The sequence below is a fragment of the Arachis ipaensis genome, chromosome B01, assembly GCF_000816755.2.
Source record: "Arachis ipaensis cultivar K30076 chromosome B01, Araip1.1, whole genome shotgun sequence".
In the NCBI taxonomy this organism is placed as follows: Eukaryota; Viridiplantae; Streptophyta; class Magnoliopsida; order Fabales; family Fabaceae; genus Arachis; species Arachis ipaensis.
Genome location: NC_029785.2, coordinates 123,353,987 through 123,367,593, shown reverse-complemented (window position 1 = coordinate 123,367,593; position 13,607 = coordinate 123,353,987). Strand labels below are relative to the sequence as shown.

The following is a 13,607-nucleotide window of genomic DNA, read 5'->3' as shown; positions in this document are numbered from 1 at the left end:
AGTTCCTGGAAAATATTATCTTTCTCACAAACTACTGCACGTATGTCTTATGCTCCATATTAGTCATTAGTTTCGTATGTACATTTACCCTTCATAGAGCTTTTCATGGTAACATTAGTGATCTTGTTTTTATCAGTTCTCAGTCTACTACTTTAAATTTTATATTTGTTCATCTAGTTTTATTCCAGGATTTGTATTCAAAGTTTATAAGAACTGCGACTGGGTTCAAACACCAAAGGACTCGACGACATAATGACCGTGATCATCGAGCTCACTGATAAGCTGGTCTCGAACAGCTGGTAATTGTGATCATCACACTTGAACGAGTTAGATAACTTCAACTTCCCTTTCTCGTCATAATCAACGCATAAAGGTGACCACTTCCCTTTTACCTATTCGGTCGGAATTACCATTTTCAAGACTAAGTCATTAATTGCAAATTTTTTGCTTTTTTCCCTTCGATGGTATGACTTAGCTATCATTTCTTTTTGCTTGAAAATTCTATCTAATGTCATTAGTCGAACTTGGTCTAAATAATCTAATGGGAAATTATAGTGTACAGATGCGAGGATATAGATATTCCTCTTGGAGTTATCTCTTGCTGACAAGTGTCCAGGGGGAGCCGCTTTTGATTGTTTATTGAACGGTGTAACGTGAAGCGACCACGTAGCCGAGTAGCTCATGCTGGAAGGGAATTGGCTCCGTTTGGAAAGAAGGTGCTGCACTTGGATGTGAGAGGATTGGGCCCGGGTTGAATGGACTCCATATAAGGCCTTGGATAAGGGTGGGCCGCGGGGGCATCATGGTTGAAAGGGTGGAATGAGTTAAAAGCATACTGCAAGATTAAGTAATTTTAGGTTGTATGACCCTTGACCAAAAAAAAAAAAGGTTGTATGACCCAAATGAACCCAAACAAAATAAAGGAAGAGAAAGAATATATGCAGCTGGACTAAATTTTTGGTGAACACTGTAGACTTAGTTTATTTACCAGGAAGTAGTTGTTTTAGTGCTGTACTCATTATAGGTTAATTTTGTATAATTTAAAAAGTAATGAATAAAGATAACGAATATTAAATACCTGAGTATGGCACTACTAGATTAATAGTAAAAGTATAGTTCATACAGTATCGCCAGGACGTTGAGATGTAAAAATATCTTAAAATAAATACAGTTTAGATGCAGTTAAATGTGTTGATTCTATTTATTTATTAGAACATTGAGTAAATAATATAGTACAAGATTCAAATATGTAAATATACTGGTTGACGCCATAATTACCGAACATTGTATAAGACTAATCTGGAGTGTTCCGGTGTAGGGTTTGTTGACTTCTGACTGTTACTATTAATTAAAAGAAGGCAATAGAAAGAGTCACTTTGATCAGTATAGATGTGGGTATGCCTCCAAAGTGGATAAAGTCTTGGTGAATGGCAGTGTGTAAAAGCAGCAAGCAGTTGGTTGTTAGGGTATTCCGAGTTTGCAGCGAAAACTGTAAAGAGCTATTTGGATCGGTCTGGAGGAGGAAGGACGTTTTCGATTTGGTCGAAGCTACAAAAGAGTAGAAGAACGTAATAATGAGACAAACTGAAGTTGAGTTGCATGAATAATGCAATTTGATGGTTATCAGTGGCTAAGAGAAGGCGGGTTGAATCTTGGCTTCCTTTTTGCTGAATATTACTTTTGCCTTTTTAAAGAGACTTCACGAGATATTTTCACTTTTGTCTCATAACAAGTTGAAAGACATTTTTCATTTTGTCTCCTGAGTAACAGAAACAAAAAAGAAGTAGAGAAGAAGAAATTTCAGCTACTAGGTGCAATGTAGCCTACATCCAGTCTCCATCACAACAGTGATGAAATTTCACCATCTTTAGCAGATTACAAACACTAATTCTTTTCACTAGGATCTACCCAATCCTATATGGGACAAATCCAGATTCTAACCCAATCTGAACTTGACTAGGACTCATCCTAGCTTTCAACAGCAATGTGCTCACCCAACTTGCAAGGGACTAAGACTCACTGTAGCTTTCAACTGCAAAGTGCTAATCCAATTTGCAAGGGAATCCCCTCAGGACCATGACAATAAAACAGAAATACATTCGAAGGATTTCTGAGATAACTATGGATTTTTCTCAAAGTTTAAGTCTCTGCCTTTTTTGACTCATTGGCTTTTTCTCACAAGACCTCACATTTTGCCTTTTACTAACAAAACATAGACAGAGTAAATTGAGAAAAAGAAATATTCTATGAAGACCATGAAGGAGAAGAATAATATGGGAGCCCAAACGTGTGCTCTCACTCCTTACCTTCAACCCTTGGCCATTCACCGTTAATATAGAAGAGTGAAGCTTCCAAGGTTGAATCACGTTCAACCCTAGCACTGTCTTCTTCTCCAACATCAGATTAGCGGCAGCTTCATCAAAGGAGAGAGAGAGAGATAGCCCGAATCTGTTACGTGCATCTCTCTCATCCTTTTTCATCCATCTTCTTCAATCTTGGCCGTTGATCATGACTTTGGCCCCAAGAATAAATTCTAAGTGTTGATGAGCTTCTGACCCAAGATAGCTTCAAGCTTTTCATTTTTGCTTCTTCCCTATCTGAGACTCAGGGGCTATCTTCTTCTTGATGGAACAAAAATGGAAATGAAGTTTTTACCAAGGAAGATATGCTTCCTGCCAAAGCCGATCTCGTCCTTTCTTGGTAACAAAATCTTGAAACCTTTCTTCAAATCTTTCCTTCTGAAGCAAAGATCTTTCTTAGCCTTTTTTCATAGACTTTTCCTGTGACTTCTAATTTCTTCTATCTTCATATCTGATAGATTGAAGTGACCAAAAGCAAGAGAGAGGATAGAGAAGAGAGACAAAACTTTCAAAGGAAGCATTAAATGGAATACAACCAAATTGAATTTCCACTTCCGTTACCCAAGACATAAAGTAACATGTAAAGCTTTTAATGTGGCTAAATCAATTTGAATTTTAGCTTCCAGTTACTAAGGCATGAAGTCATGTGTTAGAATTTTTCAATTTTTAAATTTTTAATTCTGGTTTGTTTCTTATTTCTCACTTGATATTACTCAAATTTTAAAAGGTTGATGGTGGTGATTCTGTTTATTAGTTAAAAGATTTTAACATCCCCTCTCTCTCTTTCTCTCTCCAAATTTTATTAAATAATTTTTTTAGGTCAGACTATTTTTAACTTTCGCTATAATAAGTATTTTTTAAATTATGTAATGCATAAAATATCACATCTTTTCATATATCACATCATAATTTTAATTAATAAAGTAAATTAATTTATGAATTTATATTAAATTATTAATTTTAGTTACACTTAAATTCGAATAACACTTTAAAAATAATTTTAAAAAAAAATCAAAAACCTTATTTGAATCAGCATATACATAAAATACTATGTGAAATTAAGACTATATAAATTAAGACTATTTTTTTCCTTGTCTTTATCTGTCTACCCTCTTTATTTCTTTTAAAAATCGCTTCGTTCTTAATTTTTTATGTAAGCTATATGAATGCAAAAAATCCATACTCCATCTACTTTCAATCTGTCTTTGACTGTGCCTCAATCCAGTATAAATAAACAGATTTATTCTGCCAAGAATTGTTAAAAGGTTATAACTACTTTTTTAATAGTTATCATTAAAATATTTTAAATAATAATTTACTTTTTTGACCTTTTTTAAATTAAAAAGTTATATCATTTACTCTTTATTAATAGCGTGAACATGGGAAAGCGAAAATTGGACACTGAATTTCCCTCTTCTCTTTACATATTGTTATATATAACCTCTAAAAAGAAGGTGGAAATTATTCTTAACTTATTTTTAATTTTTAAAAAGGATTTCCTATAATTATGTTTTATTCTTTTTTACGAGAATGTTATTGTTTTCTTCTTTACAAGTTTGAAAACCTAATCCCAACATGAAATCCTATGTCTTATAAATTCTTACGTTTCTTTCATGAAAATAATTTTTTATACTTGCATGGATAACATTTTTTTCAACATATTAACGCAGGTATTGCAATAGTCAAATAACAAGGTCTTAGTACGTGGCTTTGCATGACGTCGTTGCATGCTTCACCAGCTCTTGTCCAAAGTAGGGTCCGATCCGGGTTGGCTCGCGGACAGGGGAGCGCGGCATGCACATGTCGTTTGATGCCTGTAGGGTGGCCCGCAGCATATGCTTCCGCTACAGTTGCACGTGCGTTGCATTGGGAAGCCATTCAGCAAGACAAGGAAACTTAGCGTTTGCCCTCGCGGGGCATGTACAGGTATAAAGGATGCATGCACTGGAGAGCCATGATGAGCCTACATTCGCGTACGGAAGCGGTTGTGTTGGACAGCATCCGGCCCCCCGCCCCTTCCAGATGACAGTCATAATAATGGCACCGTTAGTATTGTTAACACCCTCCTGTGCAACTTACGGTGTCTCCTCCTGAGAGTTAATGGATCGGGGTACCAACCCATATGTGGATTGTCGTGCAACGGTGAGCATTTCGACGTCCACTGTTCATGCTTAGCTGTGTCATGATCTTGCCGTGTTATAGCGTATAATATGTGTCTCTTCTCACGAGCTATGCCATCAACGTAGTGATGAATTATTTTTAATGTATTAACCATGAACGAGACAAGAAGATTTGTCGGTGAATATCGACCAGAGGCAACATCGTCACAGTTCAAAAATGGGTCCGGCCACGATAAAAATGGTTGAGTTCAACCAAGAGTACGATTTAAAGGGTCAGTGCATCACGGGACATGTACATATGATAAGAATGGTTAATTAATTTGTACATACATATGGCCGCAGCCACGATTCAGCATACATGAAAACAAATTAAAAAAATTCGTTGAACGGCCAAATAGTGAAAAACATATACTAGTAATCACCTATTTAGGCAGACAAAAGTAAACAGTCTTAACTCGAGATACACCAAGAGATTAATATCGGCATCAGTTGCTGTTCTCCAAGATCACTCACGAGAGGTGCCAACTTATAGTAGGGAGTCACTAAACTTGCATTCATTGTTGCTAGATACATTGGTAGAGCGGTAGTCTTGCAAGTCACCCCGGCCTTCCTAAATGTGAAATTTGCCGAGGTGCGCACCCAATAATGGATCCGACGTAACTAGAAAGCTAACTGAGTCATGCCTTTGTTCCCAATGCTACCCAATCTGAAGAAAACATGGAAGGGGCTTATGTTACTGCCTAACAGGTTTTTATAACGTGTGCGGTGTTTGTTTAGTGGGGTGAGGCTCTCCCCAATATGGAGTGCCATGATTTTGAAGGTCCGCTAAGGTTGTTTTGTAGTCTAACCCTGAACGGGTTTGTGTGTTGTTGTGTGATGTGGTAGCGGTAGAGGGATATTTAACAACGACGCCATGCATTATGCATCTCAAATAAGCCAACCTCCAAATGCATGTAGGATTCAGTATAGTTGCGGGGCCCATAAGGTCCTACACGGCGTCGTCTTGTGCGTTGTGGTTTTTGTTAAAGCAGGTATGACGCGATAGGTTGATGGACAACACAATGGGTGTACTGTAGCACGCATGGGGTTGTGATCCCTGTAGAAAGACTATTTTGTCCCCCGCTATTATGGTTTCCCGCCACGAATATCAAGACCTCATGGTCATACTAATTCGATGCGATTGAATGCGTCGAAAATGCAAGGGGTTAGTTCCATCATAGGGCAACTCATGTAATGACTATGTGAGGCTGGTGTGAGGTAGCAGGAGTGGTGTGGGAAGATCACAATACTTCTACGAGGCATTGCACAAACGAAAAAGAACTTGTGCCTGTTAACCTCCTCCACAAAAATGGCTTCCATGTTGGCGAATGGTAGTGTGCGGGTCTAACGCTATTATTCCTTCGCCACTGTTTCTTGGCATGCGGGAATCTTTCCATGGAAGAGGACAAAACAGAGCAGTCTCGCTTTGTTGGGGGGTCCATGAATGGAGTCCTGAGTGGCCAACATGTTCCTCATCCGTCTGCAGAAACCACATCAAATATTTGCTCGTAGCTCGAACCCATGTGAGTTGATTCCTTCCAAACTTAGCTATGTTCTATTTCTTCCGTACCATTATGATTTCAATAGTGTCAATGCACTCGGGTGCCATACCCACGTCTTTCCCTTCAGAAGCTATCCCTAGTAAGAATCTCGCCGGTATTGGAAACTTGGTCTTTTCAAAATAGCTTATTGTCCCCGTTTTAGTGTTAGGGTTCCGTGACCATGTGTGACCGGGTTGGACGCTTTTTGCGTCGTATCGTGCCTGATGTTGAGAGGAATGTATTAATGCGTGGACGTTGCTATTCAGAACCGGGTCAACCAAAACCTGTATTTTTACGTTTGTCGCCGTTAGGCTTAGTCTGCCATGAGAGTCCGTAGTTGCCGTCGTTTTGCCTACAAGGGTATCTGGGAAGAATGTTGTTTGCAATATTTTGGGGGCTTTTGGGGTAACATGTAAGTAGGACTGGTTTCAAAATTCTCTTACTGTGTGAACCGTTACACATAGGGCCCGCTTCGTAAGAGATGGGCCTGTGTTGAATCAAGTTGGCCTTATGAGGGTTGTCATTGCTGCAGGCGCATGCATGTGTGGCCCAATAAAATAGGAATGTCTAGAAAGCAACCCATCTAGGCTGTGATTATGAGAGAAGGTGTGGGCCAGCAGGTTTTATTGGACACAAGCATGTATCCCTTCTTTTACTGGGCTTGGCAACATGATCTCCGGCCCGGAAACCTGACCGGAGAAGGGGGTGCACAACAGGAACCCTCCATGGTGGTTTTTGTATGACTCGGGTGTATGACTTGTTGTCCTAGGCTAACTGGTGAAATTCTTGAGTACTGTAGGCACTCCCGTCGTTTGTCCTTCAGCGACAAGTCGTTTCGGAAAGTTTGCGACAGCCCGCTGCCCGTATCGGGACCGGTGGCTGGATTGAGTTCCAAATGTTCCTCGTCGTGTACAAGGAAGAAGTCGTGTCTTAACACTAGCAGGTAATTAAAGATATATGGTTTTTATTTAAGGAATTCCATAAGCAATGCATAGAATATACATGGGATAGTATGCTAAAGTTTTCTTGTCACTTGACTTTTGCAGGGGCTTTGTAGGCGGAGATGACGATCAAGTCGCATCATCTGGAAGTTGCCGATCCTCCCGTGCTCCAAAAAACCAGGTATGTCTTAGTAGGGTTCTTTTCCTTAGTAAGCAAACCGTCACGTATTTGGAAGTACAACATTCTGTGATGTGGTACGATTTACTGTCGGGCAACAAAACCATCGCGATGAGTATGGTGACAAATGTCTCCGGGATGCAAACGGAGCTCAGGAAACTTGCAGCCATGTTGTCCCGGCATGATGCCTTTGTACAAGAAATGAGAGATGCCATCAAGCTACTGAGAAGAGACAATTCTGCTGTGTCATTGAACCCGGTTCCATTTGGGCACTGTGCCACTTGCAAGTGCTGGAAGGGGGAGGCCATTGCGATAGTCCCTTCACCTACTGTGACATCAAACAAGAGGATCATCAACAGCCAGCTACTGACTCCGGGGTAGGGCAAGGGTCTGGCATCCCGTCCTACCATCGACACGACGTTCACAATTAACCATATGCCGTTCAGCTCTCTGTGGAAGAAGAAATCCGCAAGAAAGAGCCTCTGGTCCCACACAAAGTCCCCCGCAAGTCCCTCGCCAAAAGTGGTTCAGTCTTCTAGGATAACGGGGTTTATTCATAGCATGCATATGCGAATTCCATGAAACGTTCGTTCCAGATAGCCTAATAATCCAGTTGATTCCTGCAGGTCGATTTGACTTCCGAGCATGTGTGGGATAGCCCAAAATGCAGGAATCCCCCTGAAGAAGGCACTAGATGCATGCGTTGCCCCACAAGGGTTCAGAGCAATTACTATCTCGCTGAGAACGAGGACGTGCTCGATGGTTGCCAGGGGGTGGGGATGAAAGTCAAACACATTCTCCGGGTGCGTCAGTCAATCTGTTTTTAAACTACCAATTACCAACTCTACCCTAGTATGCCAACTCAGACTTGCTGGTAGTTCTTCATTTGTGACACTTTGCATGGATTTCGTAGACCATGAACCTGGCATTCCAGCCCCAGAACGACATGAATCTGTCTCCAGTTGAGCTGGCTGTGGCAGCTTACGTCTTCTGTAGGGATCTTCCCCACAGGTTAATAACATGACGTGGTCTTGCAATAGGCGCTGTGTGGTTGGAATGTTTTACGATAATCGATTTAAGTGACATGACTGCATGGTTTCCTGACAGCGAACTGCTAGTGAATGTCGGCGACTGCATCACCAGCAGGGCAGCCCTGATGACCCTTGTTCTGAGAGCGGAGGTTGTGGATGATGTACGTGCCTGTATTGAACCGCATAGTATAACATTGTCTTAATGGCATGCCTTTATACCCGCACTGATGATGTCACACTGACCTTATTCTTCCTTGATCACTGTTTTCGATGCAGGTCCTAAATGTGGTCGTCTGGATGCTGACACGGACTTCAAAACATACTCAATGGTTCCTCCCCACAAGCATCATGGTATGTAATGATCTTCCTTTTGACGTTGTTGATCACCAGTTATTTTATTGAGAAGACACAGGTGAAGTTTCTGTTCTTGACTTATCTCAGCAAGCCGTACTCGAAGGCCGTACGCTTACCTCAGGCACTGTCACCTCGCTTCGTAACAACTACATGCGGTGCAAGGTGGACAGGGTCACGAGGGTATGTTCCTTACCTAACCCAATTACTTTCGAGTGTATCGTTTCACGTTACGCCTCAATTCTGATATCTTGTTCAATTTATGTCTAGATACATCAACGATGTAGTGTGATGGTCACTAGTATCTCATGATAATTGATGTGCCCCGCATGAAACTCATTTACCTGGACTCGCTTCGAGATCCTGCTCAAGCATAAGCAAGGAAGATCGGCATGACGTGCGTGGTGAGTATCCGATTTTAATTCCCAACTTTTGGATCGTATCCCCTTTTTTTATTGATGTTGATGCTGGGTTCTTGATCCTTGTCATATTCTTGCTGTTCAAGTAGGCATTGTACCTTGAAGGGCTGACGTTGCGACGGTCTTGGCTCTCCGGCAACTGCTCCATTCGACCCAGGTTTTCTACATTCGATTTCGAAGAGCCTAAAGTGCCCCAACAGGATCGGAAATCGTGAGCTACCAATACCCCATTCACATGTCGCTCAGATGCATCCATTACTCAACAAATCCTTGAGTCGCTACTCATAGTAAAAGTGGCATCTCCTTTAGAATACAAACTAACATGTGTTTTGTGACTGTGCAACAGAATGGACTGCGGTGTGTGTGTGGCACAGTGGATGATTAGGGACCATCTGTGGCAGGATTATAATGTTCAGGTATTTTCCTCTGTCACTAGTTCATGTCATGATAGGTTTTCCTCTCGTTAACCTCCTATGTATGTCGAGTTCGGTTTTCCTATGTTATAGAACGTTAGCAACGCAACGCGTATGCGCTTGGCGGTAGATCTGGTGATGAAGTTGCACAACGACATGGCTAGGGACATCGTTGCCAAAGCCGTTGCTCACTGGCAAGTGGAGGCCACGTAGCCATCGCCTTTGAAAAAGGTTCCGGTCTTATACTGTGTGCGTACCCTTTTTTGGTGCATCTCCAACAAGCGTGTGGCCATTTTGGAACAACATGGAGCCCCCACGTTAGGTTCATATTTGGGTTGCATACAGCACTTTTGGAGGTCAAATGACCAATTTTTTGTTCCAAGCTCTTGACCTGGCATAGAAAATGTACTTCCACTTCTGACTTCTGTAACGTGTCTCGGCCAATAGGTCAGGTGCCTTTGAAGCCATGGAAGACTTATAGCACCACTTTGTTTGAAGACATTATGCAACTCTTATCATTTTGTATAAGAACATTATGTAACAGCAACAATGTTCTTAAAATACATATTGTTAAAAACCAAACAATGGTCAATAAATTAACATCAAGACTCATATCTATTGTATTAGTATATACTATAAGTATTTACTGAGAAATAATATTAATAGATATCATACACTTAGGAAAAGAAAAATTAAGTAAGTTTATAATTTTATTTAAATAAAAATATAATTAAGTTAACAATGAGTGAGTTAAGAACTAAAATTAAAATAACTTAAATACAAGTAAATTATTGGCTAAAAGGTATCTACATATATTTTAATTTGCACATATATTGGTAACAAGGATGTTAGTCTGGTGATTCTGACTACCATTCCTCTCCTTTAGGAGGGGGTTCGAACCCTTGCTTTTTCATTTTGGGACCCGGGTAGAAAGGCAAAAAAAAAAAAACGTTATTGTTGGCCCATCAGACCCAGCAGTTACGATTGGCCTTAATGCAACAGTACTCATTACATGGATTTGGCCCTTGGCAACTCAAACATTTCCATGAATCAAAATAATAGATGTCTTCGACTCCACAAGGCACATTACCTGGAGCAGCCACCATTCAAACAAGTCCTCATTTGTTGCCCTCGTCGGAGTCGACATACTGCCGTGGCCTTCGTGCGGCGGCGGTTCGCTTTGGTTCCCAGAGCAAGGTTGGGATGCATAGAATTGGTGGATGTGTTGGCCCCCAGGGAAGAAGTTTCCCCCACTACCCCTGCCACAGAACAGAGCACGCCAACATGGACTACCTCTCTGATTCACCATGGAGGATGTATTCACAGCTGAGCTAGACACGTTATTGAGACCAGCTTCACCGTGAGGCGAGGTATGATCCTGCAAGCATGTAGGCCGTTTTAGAATTTGTTCAAAATATAATCCGCTAGCAAAAAAGTGATATTAGTAATTAACTTCAGCAAGCAGGAAACAGCACAGCCTCCCATGTTCACTTAAAACGAGTTAATATTTTTACCTTAACTCTGTTACTTGTCTCAACATATACCACCGTTCCAATCACGACACAGGTAAAACAAATGACAAGCTACCGGGTTACAACTTAATATGTTCGTGTAACATTGCATCCTGAACAATAGTTTAACAAGCACTATCCACTAAGACTGATACACTTAGCCAATTATTATTCTCTCGGGAAAATGCAAGGTTTAAACAACTCCAACTCACAAATAACATCTCAAATGGTCTTCTAACCCAGGGAATAACATGCAATATACTCAAAAGTAAGGCATCTACCAAATTATGTCGCTCTAAAACAAGGCTAAGGTCTACGGCATGATATGAACCATGAAACTAATCTCACAATAGCACACAAACGTGCAACTAGAGAAGTAACCCATTTATCTGGACAAGTTGATGGATAAAATTACCTCATACGCATCACCGAGCTTTGTCGGAAGCGACGCTGAAGCGGCTGCAGGGTCGTGCTGCGAACCGTTGCCAAACGTGGGCGAGACCCCATTACCTACCCCAGACACACTTGGTGCACAGTTCCCGCTGCATGTCCTCTTCGTATGCCCTGGAATGCCACATTTGGTGCAGCAACATCTCTTCCCTCGGACGTTGGGTTGACAACTTGTGTCGAACTTCTTCGTCCTCTTAGGGGCACCTTTTGTTCTTGCCACAACCAGGTCCTTCGTCGCGCACCATGCCGACATCCCTGGCTGACCGCCTGCCCTCACATAAACTCTGTGACGTAGCTTTTCTATGAGACTCACGATGCTCTCCCTAGTGAATTTGAAGTCTTCGCCCTCCTCCGAACCAAGTCTTGCGACCAAGTTTGTGGCCGAACAAAGTGCAGCATACCTAAGCATGCGACCCGCATGTCCAGGTCTCGTAGTCACCGACATCCGTCTGGAATCCTTTGCATCTTTGCACCATCTTCTCATTATAAGACTGTTCGGTATTTGTTCCAAACCCTCGTATTTCATCACGCAGAATATGTGACTACATGGAATTCCCTAACTATTCCACATCAAACAGTCGCACTCAATTTTCTTGTCATCGGGGTCGAACAAAACCTTCTGTATCCTACCAAGAGCGCCCATCCTTGAAAACTTGTAGACAACCGTTGTGCAGATGCTGTCTCTCCCACGAAACAACAAGGTCGCAACACCCTTAATTTGTTTCTTCACCTCTCTAAAAACTGCCTGCGTGTATAGTTTTGATGCAAAAAGCTCAATAGAGTCAAGCCCGATAGTTAACAGGGGCTATAGTACGTAGAATAGAACTGCGTCGTGACCTCGTTGTTTCGATAATCCTTTATAACGCGATCTAAGCTGTGCACCAGCTCCAAAATGCTATCAGTGGATTTCAGGAACCCCTTTATGTATGCATTAATCCCCTCACATCTTGAGGTTGTCCTGTATCCCACACAGAACGTGCCCCGGAGATATGCTGTTGCCCAAATTTCTTTGACCTCGTATGTGCTTTGAACCCAACTATTATTTTGTAGGCCAAGTGACTCCACCGCCGTCTTCCAATATTCCTCAAAGTCCTCCACCTTGAAGTTCGCATAGATAGCCTTCTTAAAGACCTTCCGGAATTCGGTATCCTTAACCCTTTGAACACAATTTTTCTCCAAGTGCCACCCACACAGCCGGTGCCTAGCTGCTGGGAACACCTCCGTAATAGCTGCGCGCATCACTTTGTCCCCATCCATGACAACAACACACGGCGTCTTCTCTCCCATTACGTCAATAAGATTTAATAGCAGCCACCGGTAACTACGAACTTCCTCGTCCTCCAGCAGCACAAATCCAAAAATGGTTGTCTGTTTGTGGTGATTTGACCCGGGAAACACTACAAGCGGTTTCTTGTACTTATTTGACCGATACGTCGAATCAAAAGCCAGAACATCTCCAAATAACTGATAGTCCGACATCATCTCACCGTCGACCCAGAAAAGGCTCCCCAGCCGATTATCGGCAGTTCGCGTGTAACGTGCGATCGTCGGCATGTCGGCATTCGCCTTGCCCTCCAAGTAATTAATCGTTGCTGCAGCATCGCCATCACTGATTCAGGCCAGTCTTTTCCCATGAACGTAATTATACAAATCACGCTTTGTAAATCGCAGCATTCCAGACCCTTCAGATTGACCAGCCATGTAAGCCATTATCTTTGAGGTTGGTATCCCAAATTGCTTCATGCTATCAACTTGCGCTTTGTCACCATTACTCATCTTCCGATGGCTAGGCAGGAGGTAGGAAAACATGGCCGGAGCAAGCTTGTGGTTGTGCTCATCGAAGATGGTCCTGACCTTCCACACACTGCGTTGCACATCATAGTAAATCTTCAACTTTGCCTTGCAGTCGGTTCGACTTTCCAACCTCTCCTCCCTAACTCGCTCAGGAAGGTCATAGTGCTTAGGATGTCTTGTGCCTTGTCGATGGCAGAAAAAGTCTCTCCTGACCAAAACCCCGTCAACACGCCCACATCGCCCTTGTGTAACACCCTAACTACCAAAGCTCACGCTTCTGGCTGCGCGACTCTGATATCTCGGACATTACGACGACACTTATACTATTTAATACTAAAATATGAGCCTGTTTAAAACTTTAAACCGCAATACCGCTCCCAAAAATACATTCGTTCGATAACGTACATCCATAAATACCATACAACTTACAACAACTCATAAAGAGTACATCCATATATT

General features: G+C 41.9%; 2 protein-coding genes across 4 annotated transcripts; one reads left to right on the top strand and one right to left on the bottom strand.

The window, feature by feature from the left end:
- LOC107619499 lies at nucleotides 8,069-9,767 on the top strand. 3 transcript variants are annotated; one of them, XM_021103245.1, is made up of 7 exons: nucleotides 8,312-8,371; nucleotides 8,487-8,561; nucleotides 8,652-8,744; nucleotides 8,832-8,965; nucleotides 9,070-9,191; nucleotides 9,327-9,396; nucleotides 9,487-9,767. In XM_021103245.1, exons 4-7 carry the CDS (start codon nucleotides 8,954-8,956, stop codon nucleotides 9,604-9,606), a joined length of 324 nt encoding a protein of 107 aa, XP_020958904.1. In that variant the 5' UTR covers nucleotides 8,312-8,371; nucleotides 8,487-8,561; nucleotides 8,652-8,744; nucleotides 8,832-8,953; the 3' UTR covers nucleotides 9,607-9,767. The 3 variants fall into 3 exon arrangements, with proteins under 3 accessions (XP_020958881.1, XP_020958858.1, XP_020958904.1); XM_021103222.1 differs by lacking the exons at nucleotides 9,327-9,396; nucleotides 9,487-9,767 and adding an exon at nucleotides 8,069-8,190 and having other exon boundaries at nucleotides 8,287-8,371; nucleotides 8,655-8,744; nucleotides 9,070-9,141; XM_021103199.1 differs by lacking the exons at nucleotides 9,327-9,396; nucleotides 9,487-9,767 and adding an exon at nucleotides 8,081-8,190 and having other exon boundaries at nucleotides 8,287-8,371; nucleotides 9,070-9,141.
- Nucleotides 11,911-12,908, bottom strand: LOC107612552 (protein FAR1-RELATED SEQUENCE 5-like). The gene is made up of 2 exons (XM_016314237.1): nucleotides 12,192-12,908; nucleotides 11,911-12,099 (listed from the first exon to the last, which is right to left on the bottom strand). Exons 1-2 carry the CDS (start codon nucleotides 12,906-12,908, stop codon nucleotides 11,911-11,913), a joined length of 906 nt encoding a protein of 301 aa, XP_016169723.1.